This window comes from Pipra filicauda, unplaced genomic scaffold, assembly GCF_003945595.2.
Source record: "Pipra filicauda isolate LSUMZ 115617 unplaced genomic scaffold, ASM394559v2 scaffold234_size1211729_pilon, whole genome shotgun sequence".
Lineage (NCBI taxonomy): Eukaryota > Metazoa > Chordata > Aves > Passeriformes > Pipridae > Pipra > Pipra filicauda.
The window spans coordinates 973,518-992,452 of record NW_024104348.1 but is presented as its reverse complement, the minus strand read 5'-3'; the positions used below and the strand labels follow the sequence as shown (position 1 = coordinate 992,452).

The 18,935-nt window shown below is 39.0% G+C and overlaps 1 protein-coding gene across 1 annotated transcript; it reads right to left on the bottom strand.

Moving 5' to 3' along the window:
- Window positions 1-929: 929 nt before the first annotated feature.
- On the bottom strand, window positions 930-18,881 carry CASP2 (caspase 2). The gene is made up of 11 exons (XM_027722156.2): window positions 18,864-18,881; window positions 17,733-17,883; window positions 14,105-14,272; window positions 12,331-12,406; window positions 10,870-10,964; window positions 9,256-9,432; window positions 7,935-8,063; window positions 7,406-7,496; window positions 3,674-3,823; window positions 3,473-3,582; window positions 930-2,854 (listed from the first exon to the last, which is right to left on the bottom strand). The coding sequence occupies exons 2-11, from the start codon at window positions 17,880-17,882 to the stop codon at window positions 2,720-2,722; spliced, it is 1,281 nt and encodes a 426-aa protein (XP_027577957.1). The 5' UTR covers window position 17,883; window positions 18,864-18,881; the 3' UTR covers window positions 930-2,719.
- Between the last annotated feature and the right edge of the window lie 54 nt (window positions 18,882-18,935).

The window sequence follows — 18,935 nt, the reverse complement described above, 5'->3', positions numbered from 1 at the left end:
CTTTAGGTTTCAAGACAAAATGTGAAGCTGTTAACATTTGTCAGCTATCCCAACTATTAAAACTAATTCCTTATACTATACTAGTAGCTCAAAACTTACTTCTGTGAAAATACAAACATCTTGTTTACTACGACTTCTGGACTACTAGAAACACTTTCTCCACAAGTAGATGTTGGTAATTCCAGTGCTAATATTACTACTAGATTTCCTGTATCAGAATTCAGTAGTATTAACAAAACCAATGTACTCCTTCACTAAAAACAGAACACTGACACTTCTAGGTGTAACAAATGACAAGGTAAATGGTAACCTCTAGTGGGTCTGGATACTGGGGATTATTTTAGAACTAATGAAAACAGAGCTTTTACCTTCTTATTTCACACTCATTGGCTTTCATTGCTTGTTTGTGAAGGTGGAACAGAAAGTTCTGTTGGTTCTGTGCTGTACAGTTGCTCCAAGTTACAAGTCTTTGGCATAACACATCAAGGCCTCTGGGCATCCCCTGGCATTTGTTCCCATGCAGCTCTCTGATTCCTTGGATATTCCACTTCCAGGATTTTTCCTCCAGCTGGTGTCTTCACCTTCTGTTTGGGCTCTTCCTCTTTCCAAGACTCCTTTTTTTCAGGAGCCATTCATTTTGGCAAGAACACCAAGCCCAAAGTTTTCTGATGTGCTGAAGCACATCATCAGCCTCCTACCTGGTGGTTCTGCCTCATATGTCTTTATTAATGTATTAGCCTTTGTTTAGCTCAGGTGTTATCAAAATTTCAAAGCAACTCACACTGGCTGCAGCTAGCAAGTAGCAGGCCTAAGAGTTCAAAAGTGCCTCTGGGATGTACTATCTCAAGAAATTACGTGAAATTGTTTTCATATAGAACCTCCATTTCTGCACAGAGGTCTGACTCTCCAAATGGAAGATACTGCACAGATTAATCAAACAAGAATTCTTTATTTTAATGCTTCAAGGCAGTAAAATACAAGTATACAAAAAGAACATACAAAAGTGGCAGTGACAATACAACTTGATGCAATCCTACAGAAATTTAATCCATCAGAGTGGACTCTTCATCAATATACCTATCTGTAAAATATTGCACCATTTCATAGAGGGAGCACTCAGGAAGACTGTTTATACTCCAGGAAGGTACAACAGCCTTTAAACTTCAGAGTAAGGCACCAATTGGCAAGTATGATTCTTGTTCCGTTTATCACATTGTGTGTAAGATAAATGCAAGATAAATGTTAATGATGCACCTTTGTCAACTGGAGGAAACTCAGCCTTCATTTTCCTAGGCAGAATAATAAAAAAGCATATGCCTACTTTTCCAGCCTCCCTTCATATCCCTTTGTGCTTCCTATTCATAATTCTATCCTGAAAAAAAATATTTTAAAAGCCATACTTACATTAGAAAAGGAGTAAGTCAGGAACTATGCCAGCTTACTACTACAAAATGAAGAAGACTGAGACTCAAGTGAACAGCCTGTAGTCCATATGTAATCCAGTATCCCAGGATTTAGGCTCTACCACAAAACCAGAAAAATGCCCTTCTCCCACATCACATCAAATGGGAGTAACTGCAATTGGACACAGCAAGAGACAAGTTACAGCTTGAAGAGACTGTGAAGGAAATTTTCAAAAGAAGTGGTAGATTATGCTTTCCAATGACCATGGCTGAAGAAAGAAAACTCATAATAGGGTAATAATGTGAAACTCTTCCCTTTCATTTAAAAGGAAACAAACTGCAATGATAAATAATCTAAGTAACATACTTAGACTGTAAAGAGCTGCCTTGAATATTTTTGTTAATTAAAAAAAACCCAAGCGATCCTTTTGTTCAAGCTGTAGGGTTCCAGGGCTTCAGTTGTACAGTGCAATTTACAGACTCCTGAGAAGTTGGTAGACTGAATGCTGTCAGTCATGACACATAACTAGTATGGCAAACAAATTCCTGAAATATTCCATGCAATTGTTCATTCTTGTGACTATGGGGGACTAATCTACAATTTATAGATTTAAACCTATTTCTGGGGCAGTTTCTGCAGACTTGTCTAGGTCTCTATTTGTTTTGCTGATAATCTGGGATGTCTTGTAACTCTCTTGATAACTTCACTATAGAAAGAATGTAGAAAAATAGACTTTTAAGTGATCACAATGGGTAGGAAAGTGCTGAATACTGAGAACATAACCTTTCATTTTAAAGAGGGGGAGGATTCTCCTTTACAAGGGAGCTCTTTTTCTAATATACACAGTAGTAAACTGTCCTGTATGAAGAACCACACAGAAAGTATTTAAAATTTTTAAAATACAAGCATAAGATAAGTAGCATTTTATGATTAATTTTCCTTTCAGAAAGGCTTAACTTTTTTTTAAAGTTGTACTAATAGTCCATTTTCACTTTCACTTTGTTTATAAATGTCCTCACATCTCCTTCCAAAGGATGTTCCCATGTCTTCCAAATTCTAGTGCTGATCCTCTTTCCATCAATTTCTATACATACAAAGCAAATCAGGATATTAGAATTTTAAACCCTGAACTGAATCAGATTACAAAGAGAGTTGCCAGAATATTTTAGAAAAACACATCAAGCAAGAATTGGACTGGTCAGATGAAGAAGCATTCCTTGCTTGCACATCTGATGTCACAGTCAATAAGAATAAAAACGCAGACATCCATAGTCAAAGTTCAGGTTTGGCAGTATCCCTCTTCAAATACAGAAGGTTATTTTCCTGGTAGATAGCCAGGAAACAGGTAAAGATCCCGACAGAGTGTGCTAGAATATTCTGACATTTCCTTGCAGCGGTGAAATTCTGTGTCTGGGGCATAAGCCTCTCGTTGCTTGATTTGCCTATTCACCTAGATGTGATATTAAAAAAAATAAAAAAAAAATAAAATGACTGGAAGGATTAAGATGGAAGAAAAATGTCATTGTTTTCTGTACTCATAGATTATTCTGTTTAACATATTAAGTAGTCCTCTTTGTATTGCCTCTCTAAACTAAGAAGGAGAAAGAACTAGGGTGCAGTTCCACAGCAGCTCAAGTTGCTGTGATCACACTGCTTTCTTCACTCCTTCTTCCCCGATTTTCTCAATCTTTACCTTATGTGAGTACTAGAGCTTTTACAGCTATGTGGTGTGCCTGTTCAGGGAACGAATTCACCTGAAAAAGAAAGTTATTTCTATAGAAGAAAAGTAATTCCTGGCAAGAAAGAGTAATTCTTCTTGCAAGTTCATCATGTGACCACACAAGTGAAACAAAAGCAGTGCAAGAAACAGCATTTTTACTTTGGTTAAACTGCTATGGAACTGCATATAAATAAATGAATAAATATGAACTGGGAAAGAAATAGTAATTTTGCTACAAACAAGGCAAGAACAATTGCTTTAACAGTTGACTAATCCTAGCATTTTGAAGCACTGAAAGGTTCTTCAAAAACCAGGTAAAAGTGGGAGGGTGAATACACTCCTGCTTACCTTCACCAACATGTCAGCCACGTGAGTGTCTCGGGAGTCCTCTGCAAACACAGAGGTGAGAGCTTCGATATACCAGGATCCATGCTTGGTGTTTCGAATGGCCACAGTGCCTGAAAGGAAAGTGTCTGTGATGAAGTTTTTGGGGAACACAGACACATAAAACCTCTTTATGCAGAAACAATTAGGGCCTCTACCCAGTACCTTTCAGACAAGCATATCCACAGATCATATCCGAGCATGTAGGCAGACGCAGCTTGAGACTTTCTTCCTTGTTTGCATCACTTTCCTCACAGCCTGAGGAATCTGACCGTTCTTTCCCATCTCTCTGATCCACTCCCTGGTCGAACTTATCTGTGGTGGCAGTAAACAAGGAGGGGCGGGGGGGGGAGAAGAAATTATCCAGAATTACTGGGTGTAGTTTTCCTGTACTTCCTTACTTTTGGGCTCTGGTCAGCAATGCCACAACCGCTGTCAAGCAGAAAGCTTTTGCATGACCTTTAAGCTTCTTCAGCTGTTTTAAAAACTCATCTGAAAGTCCTTCTGCACAAACTAAGGCAGATAACAACAACTGTTCAGCTTAACCTGACTTGGTCTGCATGCTGATGTCTGCTCCTCCCTCTTCCTATGCAGTTCATGGGATAACCATGAAAGAAGAGAAGTTTCTGACAGTTCTCCACCATGCATGGAAGGATTTGATGCCTAGCCATAAAGTTTTGATTTTCCACTTGTACCTACCTGAAAAATATCCAAAAACGTCTAGTGCAGTTTGCAGTGCTAAAGACCTATTTACTGCAGAACTCAAACAAGAGCTATAATTTTAGTTGCTCAGGTCTACCTCCAAGCTATATAGAAAATATGGACCAAGTATCTCACCTAGTTCTAAAACCTGACTGCAATACTGCTTGTATTAATCAAAAGCATAAATTGTGCAGCAGTAGAATGCAAAATAACCTGAGCCCAAACATGAGAACTCCAGTACATGGAGATTAGTTTAACATCTTGAGAGAGTATTTGATGCCTTTTCTAAGATTTATTAGTATGTACTATAAAAGTATAGATATTCTTAATTGTTTTTTTTACATGATGCAGAGTTTCCATTATAATCTAGATTAATTGCTTAGTGGTGATAACTTTGATAGTTCAGATATGTTGTAAGAAAATTAAAGCTACATTTTTATATAATTTTGCCTTCTCCCCCCCTTTACTTTTAAGATGAGAATCTATTATTCTACTTTCTTCCTAACAGCATGGGTCAGACTAGTCTTAGGAGATGAAAGTGTCCACTTCAAAGGCCTTCCTGTTAGATGGTTCTTAGTTTTTGATGCCAGCTCAAGCCTTCAAAGTACATTTGGACTTCTAACCCTTTTATAGGCAGTGGCGCTAGTGGGTATCTCATAATTATGCACAGGAAATGGTCAGTTCATAAGTCAGCAACATTGTTCTTTTCCTCTAAAGTGAAAGCAGTAGTGGGAGGGTTGTGATTGTCTGACAGGTTAGATACAGCCTAGAATAATGCTCCATAGCTAAAATGACTTCCATTAAGTTTCTTCCTCATCTCTTTAAGGCAGCAATGCAAATTTTTCCATTTATAACCACACTTTTTTCATGTCTTTTATCACAGTTTTCCAAATCCCTTCAGTTCTTTATCTTCTTAACAATTCAGTGTACTGTTTATGGTGTTTGTTATTTCAGATAAGACTCAGGTAATTTTACAGTCAAGATACATTATTCACACTGCCATCATCCCATTATGTAAAAAGTCAAAACTTTTTTTATTAAAGCTTCAGAATTACACATCTTCCTTGTGCATTTGTCTTCAAACACCACTCAAGTCAACTTACCAACATAACTAAAACCTGTAAAACACTAACCCTCTGCACACTTAACCTCTAATTTATATCAGCAATAACAGCCACACAGATTGATCTAGTCTGTTCACATTTTACTGAAGCTGCCAGATAGGTATTTCGCCAACTGATTTAAATAACTGCTAACTACCCATTTGTCATTACTTAGCACAGTTCTTTACTCTTCTGGATCAACTACTACACTAAACATAGATATAAAGCAGTTTCAGAGTTACATTATGTCATACTGAAACCTTTCCCATTGTTTTCTGTAGCCACTGTTTTTTGATCCATGACTGTAGGTGGACTACTTCAGTTCTTTAGTAGACTCCTGCCAAAGGCTCTTTGGAAATTAACACTTTACTGAATCTTTAGCTACATTTTTTAATGTGCCATTAATAGAACATAGAGCAGGCTTACTACGTAACATTAGGGAAGAAGAATAACCTGTGTATTTCTCATTTTGTTTCAAATAGCTCCAGCTAACTTGCACGGCATTGATAGATTTACTACTATTCTAAAGTTTCCATACTATTTATACAGTCTTTTAAATGCTGGTTTTGAAAAAAAATTGTATTGGCTAGTCTAACCTTTGAATGCTAACATGAAAGGGTACACATTTTTGTTGACAATTAATTACTTCGTAACTGGCTTTCCCCTCCAACTATTAATCAAGGTTTAAAAGAGATTAGAAAGGGCAGGGTTTTGCCTTTTTTTTTTTTTAATCGAGGAAAGAGTTTTCCCTTTCAGTTGTTCAAGTCTCAGTCCTTTGTCTTTCAGAGTATCCCAGTATTGTGTGTAGCAAACTTTACTACTCTTTCTTAACTGCAACTTTTTTGGGAATAAAAAGGCCAAGCTTGATTTGTTAGTCTTAACAGACTTGTTATGGTAACATTACAGTCAAATAAACCTAATTACCAATTATTTCATTACATTTATTTCCACACTGAGTCTGCGCATTCACATTTGCTCAAGAGTATCTAAACGTTCAATAACATAAGGAAAGCAATCACATTCATTACATATTGTAAACATGCATGTTACAATATTTCCAAATACTTAGAGGGATTGGAATGTTTCTGATTGCCAAAATACTTCACGTAGACTTTAGGTTTTTCCCTGCATTGGGATTAAACAAGGTTAGATAACAGGTGAATGAACTGTCCTCTCGGCTAGAGGACAAACTATAAAGCCTGAGAAAAATAAAAAGAAAAGGACAATTGCAAGGAACAAGGGAAAAGCAGGGGAAAGAGCATATACACTAGAATCTCTATCACAAGGGGAAAAAACAAAACCATAAGACAGAACTTCACTTTGGAGTATCTGCAATTTCACAGCGATCTTAGAAAGTCCAAACACTTGATGGAAAAATTCAGTCATTAGCAGATCTAAAAGGTGGTTAGTTACAGATATGTGTTTAGTTACAAAAAGAAGGAAAAGGAATAGCAGAATTAAAAAAAAAGACAAAAACCACAAAGCATAGAAAAAGAACAGGTGTATGAGAATCAAGGAAAGAGTTCTGTACATTAGCACATAAGAATTCTCTAACAGTATGAGGAATAGGGTAGAAAGAATGGCCATTTTGAGGTTGAAAACAGGCTAGGGTAAAGTAAAAAAAAAAGACACACCCCCAAAAATACTTGGAACCAACTTTGACAGTTCAAGAGACAACCACAAGAGACGCAACACATCGAGGATGAAGAGAAAGACACGATCTCAGACAAGACTCCAGTGCCAGTGTACCTCTCCATGCTGTGCTGCAATTCGTGCACCGTATGCCCCACTCCCCTTAATGCAGGCACAGTACGAGAAAGCCTCAATGTATGAGTGGGGTATGACAGAGCTTTATGTCACTAAGGTGCTCTGAGGTCTGCAAGTCAATGCACACACCTCATGCAGAGCAAAAGACACTTACAGAGCAACAGATGCAGTGGCAGCAGCAGGGCAGAGGGAGGTGAATATGGGTCCCACTTACACCTGAGAGAAGCAAACAGGAGAGATGACAGCAAGTTGAATGTGAGGGTGTGCATGTGTGCAAAACGAGCCTTAATGGCATGCCAAGTACTTTTAGCATTTGGGCACTCACCTCCCCGGCAGGCTTGAATAAAGAACATTTTAGGTTTATTCTGGAGATTTGGACAGTTTGCGTTATCAAAGAGCCGGAAAACCTCCTGCAACTGAGAGAAGAAAGAAGACAAATATTCTTCACTGTAGCCTTCTGTAAGCCAAACCCAGCCTCACCTTGCTTCCCTGTATTTTGGTTATTACCTCATCAGTCTTGGTATTTTCTCCTTTATCTCCAAACTCAGCACATGACAAACACACCCCTTCCCCACCCTTTACCCCAGCCAATGCTAGTTTGAGTTCTTGCACTCTACCTAGTACTTGTACAGAAAGAGAGAATGAAATAATTTCCCCCTACTCGCCAGTCTTTATCTTCCAGACCACTCACAGACTCCTGCCCTTTTCTTCCCACAAGCCCTTATTTTTTCCATTTAAAAAAAATGTGAATCCTCAGTCTCCCATCACTTCATTTTTTTAAAACTTTTCCCCCCTCTTTCTTGGTACTTTCCTAGAGACAACCTACAACACCACATCGGGATACAGCAATTTACCTGTAGTAGCTTGCCATCACTACCATAAACTGCACCCTCTACACCATGGGAAAGCAAAGCTACAATGCAGGAATCCACGTACTGATGATCTGGCAGCTTGGAGAATCTCTCCAATGCATTCTGCATCTCCTGGAACAGAATAAAAAAACCTGTTTAATCCTTTCCAGACTTGCACAGGGAATGCAAGCCAATATTCATGGAAAAACATAACCGCTCCCTCCTCTTACAAAAAAAAAAAAACAAACACCTACGTAGAACAAGTTTATAGTAAAAAGATGTGTTTTATTTTAAAAAACCACCCAAACCCAGCAAAATGTTCTTGTTCTTTTATGTAATATTCAGTTCTAAGTATGACATTGTGAAGTAAGAATCACTTGGCCAATAGGGGGATGCAGCAAGTACCTGAGTTGGTACATGTGGATTCAACACAGAAGAAACTAACTGGTATTTTACAAAGGTTTTACACTGACACTTGAGTCTGACTGGTATATTGGAGCAACTTAACTGATATATACTCTGGGACTTCAGGCATTCAAACACTAGTGGTCAATAAACAATTTAAACTGAAAAACTTTACAAACTCTGACAACATGGCAGGTGCAAAAGTATTATTATAATGTTGTAAAAGCTGCTTTCTTGAGTAAAACACTCTTTAACAGGTTTTGTACCACCTGGGTTCACAGGGATTTAAAAGAAATAAGAACAAATGAAGCTGGAAAAGGCAGCAGTTGCATTCCCAGGGATAGTGGCTTGATTAAGTTAGTCACAGAACACTACTAACTTTCCTAAGTGAAACACAGCCTCTTCTTTAGCAAAGCAAAGATGGAAAAAGTAGAACTTAACTGCACAGATACTGGAAGACTGATAAATAGGATGACAATTGACTTCATCAATGAAAGGACATGAAAACATCACACTTGCAAATACTACATCAAGTATTTGCAAAGTTTAATTTTTAGGGCAGTAGAACACTGTAAAAGTCTATCTAAAGTGTACACTTTATTCATTTGTGTTTTAAAAACACATGCAAGGTGTGGTCTAGAAATTCTTGCACCTTGTACTAGAGTCAGACTGCAGTAGTACCTCTTATGGTCCTTTGTAATACTGCTTTCCATCGTAAGAGCTCTACCTTCCAAGCTTCCTCATATTGATCAGTATGTGAGCAGACATTATCCCATTTAGCCTTATTTTCTATTCACAAGTTATAATTCACACCTTCCTGTTCAAAGCTTAGTTACACACCAAAGGGAACATCTTATGATGATTATGTAACAAACTCTCCTTCATACCAGTTGTGAAGTACTGGGATCCACCTCCTTACCTGTGCAGTTCGATTAGGAAGAACAGTCACTCGATATCCAAGGTGCTTGAAAAGCATCTCCAGGGAAGCACAGTCCACGTCTCCCCCTTTGCGATACTCCAAGTCCTTCTCACAGCTGAAGCTGACATTGCTGAGAATAAGTGCTAAGCCCCGGGGCTCTGATACCACCTTGTATGCCTGAGAAGAAGATTTAAAATAGATAAATTTAAACTACACAAAGAAATAACAGTGTGTTAAAGTAGAACAGCAACCCCTACATACCAACTTGATATCATATTCCTGTATTTGCAAGCTTCCACAACTGATAAGCCTATGATGCTATTACTGTTGGACTGGCTTATTTCTCATTTTAAAAGAAACACAGTTTATTCATTTCAAACTGCAAATTAGCTCTTGCTAACTTTTTTCCCCTTTCCTCACCCTCACCCCTGCAGGGCCCCACATATTTCCACCATCCCCATCAATGGTACTAGAAGAATACTTCATAACATTTAGCTAGTATTTCTTAATTGCTGTTGGGAGCAGACAGAGATGTAAAATAGCATGTGAGTGCAATTGTAACAGCAAGAGACTGTCAGGCATTGATCTTGAAAATTATGTGACTGGCAAAAAAGCTTAACAGGAAAAGAACTAATTTAAGAGGATTATCTTCGAACTAACTTTCCCTTTGTCCCTACCAATCTAACAACAACAAATCAATAGTAATTCAGTTACTAATACTCCTGTAAATTGGAAGTAAAATTTAATACCAAAGGAGAATATCAAATAAGGTGTATCCAGGCATAGATGTAAAAGGAGCCAGTCAAGTTCACACTGGTACTGCTTATTAATCAGGTCACCTCAACAGACAGTTTCAAAAACACCCCAAAAAACCCATGATCAAACAACCAAACAAAAACAAACACACAAAGAAAAAAAACCTCTGTTTTGCTATACAAAGAGCCTCTGACAGAAGTGTTGTTAGCACACTGTGTAACCCTAATGAAGCATTTGCCCCATTATACAAAATAATTTTATTCCTTAAGCCCACCCCACCACAACCCATGCTTTATAAACAGAATAAACAAAAAGTGATTAGACTACCTACATAACTTCAAACACTGCAGCAGAAGATTAGAAATTCAGGATGTTCTACCTAGTACTACCCAGCACAGAATCCTGACCTGGTTCTTAAGCCTAAGGACTCTTTCAGGTAGAGCTGGCAATTGAAACAGCCAAGCCTGTGATTACTAATTGAAATGACCTTATGGTCATTTACAGGGTGTGTCATCATACAGAAGATGAGGACACAGACAGATAAATTTGAGGCAATAGTACTGACAGCTTACACAGAGCAACAGAACAAAAGGCATTTCACCAAGCTCTTCATGAATGAAAAATAGAGGCAGAAATTTGTATAGAGTTACAGAACTTCAATTTCTTGACACCTGTAAATGAGAACTACATCAAATGGATCACAACTGGTAACACCTTTCAGTTACACAAATAGCACAGCACTGATCTGCATCCCAGTGAAGCGTTTCAACTCAAAAATTTTAAGTAGCAGGTGTTCAGCTGATAGACCAAACACCTCACAACTTTCACATCTTAAGAATTTCTCTGTTAATGACTTACCGAGTGCTGATGATCACGATAAAATTCAGGAGTGCAATATTTCACTGGAGGAATTGAGTGACCATCTCCATTATCCAAGGAAACTTCCATTGGTCCTGTGTAAGGCAAACATATCAATAATAATAAATTTCAACCAGAAAGTCTCTGCATTAAGGAAGTAACTTGCAAATTCTGAACTACATTCTCTTAGGCATATTTCTGTATTATACTATTCTCACCCCTAAAAATTTTGTTTGATCAGGGATTACAGACACAAAATGAAACACAGCAGGAAAAACATACTGTAAGGGTATTTTTTTTATTATTTTAATTGGTGACTTGTTTTTTGGCTTGTATGTGGGCTAGACTTATCTAAGGCCTAGTGAATTTGGGTCTACAGAATGAAAACACCATTCTCATCTAAAATTAGAGCCTTGTGCTGTCATTTTGCACAGTATGTTATTCCTTTCACAGTTTGGCTGACAAAATGTTGCTAGAAAAATTAAAACAAAATACTGTTTTTCCTTTCATAAAAGGCTTTCCATGCTGAACACATGCATAAGTGATCAAATGAGAAGTTTCCAACTTTCACAAAGTGTAACGCCCTTTTTTTTTTTTTATCTGCTGCAACACTTCTCTCTGGATAAGAGCAGATGAGGGGAATGATAATCAACTATTTGCCATTTGCAGGCAAACACTCCTCTGTACCGAAGAAACTGAGCTAATGACATTCACGATCTCCTTTGAAATTCTTTTTCAGCCTTTTGAGGCGTGGCTCTCCTGGATGGAGGAATATATGCTCTAAAAAAATCAAAACAATCAAACCCTAAAACCGTTGCACATAAATAAAAAAAAAAAACAACCCAAAAAAGTCTCCAAAAAATAGTTAGGGAAAATGAATACTCCAGACTTTATCACAAGCAACATAAATACTAGCAAGGAGATTCATTCCAACAACTATTTATTAGAACAGTTCCCTGGTCTAAGTCACAAATGCATGTTAAAAAAAAGCTGATTTGCTGCACTCGACAGAAGCTACAGAAAACCAAGTTGCGCTCATGTAACACATAAGGCCTTATACTTAGACTGCTTTTTCCAAGTAATAAGTTAAAGTTAAGGCATACTGCCCAAAATCAGTGTCTTGTCACAGCTCTAGTTCAGTGAAACTCCATTACAAATCTTAAACAAAGAAGGAAGTCTTTGAAAAATCTAAAATTTTACTGACGTGTACTGTTTTAAGCAACAAAATTTCCTGTAGGAGTAAATGAAGCTGACGAAACTAATTTGGTTCTCTCTTCCAATATACTATTTCACTTCCATTTTCTAGCCTAAATCACTCTCTTTATCTGTCAAGTTTGTATTCCTGGGATGAGCAAAGTGGTGGCAAGCTTGTTTCTAGAATTGAATTAAGAGACTATTAAGAAAGTAGAAGCAGTCAAATAGATATCAAATCAAGTACCCACAAAGTCACACACAACTCACCAATCCAGCGTGGTCTCTTTGAATTACAGGACTCACTGACAGGGAATGGAAGATCTGATCCATGACAGTGCTCAAGCTACAAGACATCCAATACATAAAAAAAGTAGCATAAAACAGCTATTGTTTTCATCTATGGTACAAGCCTTAAGTTATCATGGAAAAAAGATACATGCATTTATCTACACATAAAAATGACTTGAAAATAATATTACGGTTCACATCCAAACAAAATATCATGACAAGGCACCAGCATTTTCTCTCAAGATAAAACTCCTTCCTTTCTTTGCTCATCTCTACTTCTACCCAAATTCTCAGTCTGGAAACCTTACACTGAGGTCATCATATCCTCCTTGTTTTGGCCAAAAATTTGTCCAGTGATTCCTATATTTTTGTCTGTTGTCAAGATTTCGTTGTTTGAATAGTAAAGCACAATTGAAAACAAAAAAAACCCAGAAGAGCATAATCTAATAAATCCTATATTTTAATAAGGGAACATCTCTGTTCAAAAGTGTCTTGTCTCCATTCCTTTGTAGAATATATGCTTAATGAGAGTTTCCATCCTTGCCAATGCACTAAGAATATGGAATCTGCAAAATTCTTCCTTTAGTTCAATGCTAACAACTACAGATAGTGAAAAAGTGAAAATAAAAACACCAAAAGAAAGAAATAAAAGTATCTCTTTCCTCAACAGACAAGACTAGCTTTCAGTAGCTTCCTACTCAGAGAACCACTGAATGTTAAATCAAAAAAATTTGGAGAAAATATTTTCTTTGCAGCTTTTGGATTAATGATGATATCCATTAACAACATGCTGGATGCAAGAACACCCAGGAACACTGTACAGTTCAGAAAGAGATGTTCAAAGCCCTGCACCTGGGGAGGAGCCATCCCATGCATCAATATATGTTGGGGACCATCCAACTGGGAAGCAGCTTGGCAGTAAAGGACATGTCAAACGGGAACCAGCAACGTACGCTTGGCACAAAGACAAATAGTACCCTGGGCTGCATTAGGAGGAGTGTTGCCAGCAGCACAGACGAAGGGAGGTGATCCTTCCCCTCTGCTCAGCCCTGGCAAGCCTTTATCTGGAGTGCTGTGTCCAGTTCTGGACTCCTCTATACAAGAGACACGAACATACTGGAGAGAGGCCAACAACAGGCCACAAACATGAAGGGACTGGAGCACCTCACATATGGGGAGAGGCTGAGGCAGCTGGGACTGCTCAGCTTTAAGAAAAAAAGGCTCAGAGGGAACTAATCAATGCATATGAATACCTGAAGGGAGGCTGTAAAGAGGACAAAGCCAGGCTCTTTTCAGTGGTGCCATGTCAAAACCATAGGCCATGGGCACAAACTGAAACTCAGGAGGCTCCATCTGAACATCAGCAAACACTTTTCTACTCTGAGGATGCCTGAGCACTGGAGGAGGTTGCACAGAGGGGTTGCGGAGTCTCCATCCTTAGGGATATTCAAAAACCAGCTGGACATGACCCTGGAAAACCTGCTGAAGGTGATGCTGCTTGAGCAGGGGAGTCAGGCCAGATGACCTCCAGAGGTCTCTTCGACCTTGTGATTGGTGGTAGAATGAAAATTCTCTTCTTCCTAAATTCCCTCCTCTCTGTTTTTACTAAGGCTTCTACAAGCTTCAACTTGCAACAAAATCCCATCCTGTTTTTCGTAAACAATTGGTTTTTTTCCCCATTTGACAGAGTCCTTTGTCCCCAACCCAATCTGAAATGCAATCCACCTGTCTTATTTTTTAAAAACTGTTATACCCTTGCAATCTCATGGCTCAGGTCGGACACCGTCTTCAAGATCCTTGCCTCCAGATGCTGCTGCTGGGTTTCTCGTAAAGCTTCACAGAAGGCTGAGAAGGCATTAGGGCCTCTCTTGGGCAGCAAATTGAGGAATTCCACATTTCGGTCAAAGCTCCCAGACTTCGCCTAGACCCAGAGGAAAAGAAAACAAAATCCACGTTCTATGTAATACGCAACACAATTAATTTTCAATGGATTATCAGAACAATTACTTTTTAAATTTCAGATAAACATTTCACCACTATGCTTATCTATGCTAGATCCATTATTATACTCTTCCTAGCTGATTTTGTTCACACTCCTCTGTTCCTATTTGCTCAAGGATGAGAGTATGTAACAATACAACAAGCCAACAATTCATACATTACCATGCACAGTAATACACCAGATTCTCTCCAAACTTTTACTTCCAGTTACCGTTGGAATAGTATCTATTTTTCCTCATTGAATATACAAAGAGTCCAAAATACGATTCCACTACTATCCAATGGTTTATGGTCGCATGCAGATACTCAAATCCTCCAGAAAACATTAAGTAAAATACTTACTATATACAGTCAATTCCAGAATGGTACTTGGTATGTACAGACTGTAACATTTAGACCAATGAGGCAATATATTCTAGTCTAAGTGAAAAAGTAACCATCAAACATGAAATTAATGTATTTGTTAAACATTGTCAAGAAGTTCTATTTGTTAGAACACTAACAGGGCATTTGCCAACAAAATGCATAATTTATACAATAATAACCTTCCCTGTGAAATCTAAAAGACACCAAAAATCACATACTAAAATACTGGATATCATAAATAAGTTTTGGTTTTGTTTTTTTTTAATTATCACTTAGATCTGAGATGTCTCCTTTTGGTAGATGATTGAAAACGGTGAGAATTAAGGTTTAACAAGACAGCAATCACAGGAAAACAGTGCCTTGAGGCACATATCTTCTGCTACAGAAGACATCACATCACCTGGCTTCTTTCATAAAATTTAAAAAATAGTTTAGTATACTGCAAAATCTTGTTGATCCAATGTTCATGAACCTATTGAGAATTTCAGAGCTAGATTCATTCCTGACTAACAGCATTTATTTTTGTATCAACGGTGTTCCTTGACTTCAGTATTCTCCTGTCCTTTCCCTTATTTATCAAACTTCTTTCTATAAATTGGTCGTGATTTGCTACAGCAAACAAGTCACTTTCTTTCAGGCTCCTCATAAATGGCCTTGTCCCCTTGCCAGTACCCTTCCCTATTCCCACAGAATCCTCAACTTTCAGAGCACTGTTGACTAGAGGTGCATACACTTGTGTCTTTCCAGAGGTATGAAGGCACTTTCCCCTTTCTCCCAGTAACACTTCTCCATTAGTCCACAGAAAATAACCATACACATATATCTTCCTGTAAGCTCATTGAGTTTTATTTTAACTAATAAAGTAAATTGAGAGCTTATTTCCAAAGTATATATGAATTGTTTATTTCTCTCTGGTAGGCCTGCAGCTGTTTGAGACAAGCTGAGGATCACTCATCTTCTTCACTTAATGTTTCCGTAATTTGTGACTCTTAAGTCATAAATCATAGTTAAGAACACAGGCTGACCTTAAGAACTGGATTTTAAGTTTTATTAAAAAGTTAAGAAATTTCCATAACGTTCATGTTCTGCATATGTATGTATGCATCATATTTGTATATATACCAGTCAGCTTTTGGAAGACTTCTTCCTTAATGCTTCATTAAACACCCAAAAGGCTGTACCTCTTTAACTTCCACATCAACACCACATTTAGATTACACTAAATAATGTTCAGCAAACATTCAGAAGTAAAACTTCCCTAAGACACACTTCTTTCATTTTATTTTCCAATACATCCTTAATTTATTTCTGTACCCTCACAGATGGGTTTGATAATCTGCATAACAGGAACTGGTTGTAAAACAAATTCTGAATTTCTGTCAACATTCCATAATATTAGTCTTATTGAGCCGGAATATAAACACAAAATCTGTGAAAAGATCATACATATTTTACAAACATTCTAAACAAATTTATTATCACTTTGTCAAAACCAGTGATCCCTTCATTACTGTCTAGTGATCAACACAGAGTATTTAGATTTCCAAATCTACATAGTCTCAGTCTTTGCTTACAGTATAGTGTTCCAATTGTTTAAAGAGCAAAGCTCTTGCTACCTTATCTGCCATTTTGAAGGTCCATCCTAGAGCTCTGGAAGAACATCTCATGCTCTGAGAAGAAGGCATTTAAAAAGTGGATTTTGGACTTTGCCTTAAAAACAGCTGTTTCCACTATCCCACTTTATTTTCACCTTGTTTTTGCTCTGTGTTCAAAATTCCCCTCTTCTACGTCTTCACCTAGATAATTTTATTTACATCATCTTCACTACAAAGAAAACACAATTTTTTTTCTTTACTCTTTATTCAAAGTGTATATAGTGGAAAAAAAACTCACACTGTTTAATATCTTTGTGAATGACACAATTTAAATTCATTCCTGTCAGATCCTACTATCTCCCCACATTTCAGACATCAAAGGAAGCTGCTTCTATTTATTAATTCTTCTCCAATGTACACCTTAAAGTCTTCACTTACTCTTCATATTCCTTATGAGCTCTTCATCCAACTCAATCACCTTTGTCTTCTGTGGCTCTTCCGGCATCACCCTCCCCTCCCACCTTTGACACTGAGCCAAAGTATGCAAAGTGATTCATGTTATCTTTGACAATGACTCAAAATTAATCTGGAAGTTATTTTGTCATTGCTATCAAGAATCTTATCAGTCTCAGGTTTACACTGTCAGCAGTGATGATCTGAAAACAGTTCATAATCTGTTCTTATTACAGGACCATCAACTTTACTAGGGAACTAAAAACTCTCTCAGTTGCTTACTTGAGTCCTGAGATGCACTTGCTGTGCAACTTCAGTCATTTCCTTTCCAGTCTGCTTTCTCTGAAGACCTGTATCTCCATCCTGCATGGTGTTCAGTGCACTACCATCCCTCTGGAAGAAATCCCAAGCTATTTCCAATGACTTCTCTCCACAGTACCCTCTGCACAGGGTAAGTAACACAGGCCTACAAACACAGGCCCATTTGTCAGCTGAGAGTGGGCCTTAAATCCTGCAAGGTTCTTCACGCAGTTTACAAAAACACATATACAGCATAAATTCTTTGTGTGAAACGTGCCACAACAAGTTGGTTGACAACGTATTCATTTACTTGCTTTCACGGTATTCTTTTGGAAACATGTACTATTTCTGCTTCTACGAGTGGAGAAAAAAAAGGCTGAAAAAGACAACAAAGGACTCCGATCCACAAAGCGCAGCCTGCTGCAACTGCACATCAGCACCCAAACAGTGAACTTTTGACAAAATACACATTGCCAAAAGCACCTCACAGTTCTTCTGCACGCTACACTCAAACCCCACATGGCTTTGCACGTTCCCTAAATGCAATCACGTTAAAATGTGCAGGTAACACACAGGTGAGGTTTCTTTCATGCTGCCACTCCTAAGAACGACACCGAGCTTAGCCAGAAATAATGGCCACGGCGCAGGCGAGCCCACCCCGCGTACCTGTATCATTTCCACCATCTCCGGGGTGATGATGTCTTTCTCTACCATGTGCTCCACCAGTACATGCAACACAAGCTGCTTCGCCAGGATCACCCGGTTCTTCTTGAGCGCTTCCTGGTGACACCGCTGCATTCCGCACGCCACCAGCATCCTGGGAGAAGAGGGAAGACCGGGGGCACACTCAGCGGCAAAGACCCACCCGCACTCCTCCCGACTTTTCGCTCAGGAGGGATAGCACGGGCGGCAGCCTCCCGCTCACAACAGACGAAAAAGGCCCTTCCCGCCCGCCTTTTCCCGGCGGCACCCGCGATTCAAAGCGCGAGACCCGCTTTCCCGCCGTCACGTGACCTCCCGCGGACCGGGAGCGGTTTCCCGCCGCCTCTTGCCGCGCGCGGGCTGGGGCGCGGCCTCTCAGGGGCGGGGGGTGGAGGGGTGGAATCATGGCCGGGGGGTTGCAGTGGCGCGGCATGGTCCTGTCTGCAGAGAGTATTAACAAGTGCAGCTTTCCTTGCGAACATACCGGTTCTTGGAATTTTTTTTTTAATTTTAGAGGTTTTGTTTCCTGTGTTTTGTTACACGTACGTTTCAGCGGAAATCAGCTGAAATCAGAAAAGATAACGCGCAGTAATTCAGAGGGAGACAGGGAGCACACAGGGTTTGCAGAGAACATGTGAAATACGAAGGGAAGATCAAAGTGACCATCCTTCTAGCATAAGCAAATTCGCAGCACTTGTCATATTATCACAGGGTCATTATGATTGGAAAAGATCTCTGACATCATCGAGTCCAACCTTTAAACACCACCTTGTCAAACTAGACTATAGCACTGAGTGCCACATCCACCTCCAGGGACAGTGACTCCAGCACCTTCCTGGAGAGCCAGTTCCAATGCTTGACAACCTTTCTGTGAAGAAACTGCTCCTGATGGCTAACTTGAACCTCCTCTGGCACAGTTTAAGATTATGCTCTCTCGTCCCATCACTAGTTGCCTGGGATAATAGGTCACCCCCACACACACCTGGCTACAACCTCCTCTCAGGTAGTTGTAGAGAGTGGTAAGGTGACCCCTGAAACTCCTTTTCTCCAGGCTAAACAACCCCAGCTCCCACAGCTGTTCCTCATAGGACTTACAAAACATCATGTAAAGCTTCAGGTGGTTGCTCCTTGGTGTGCAGGAGTTCCACATGCTAAAGCTTAACACAA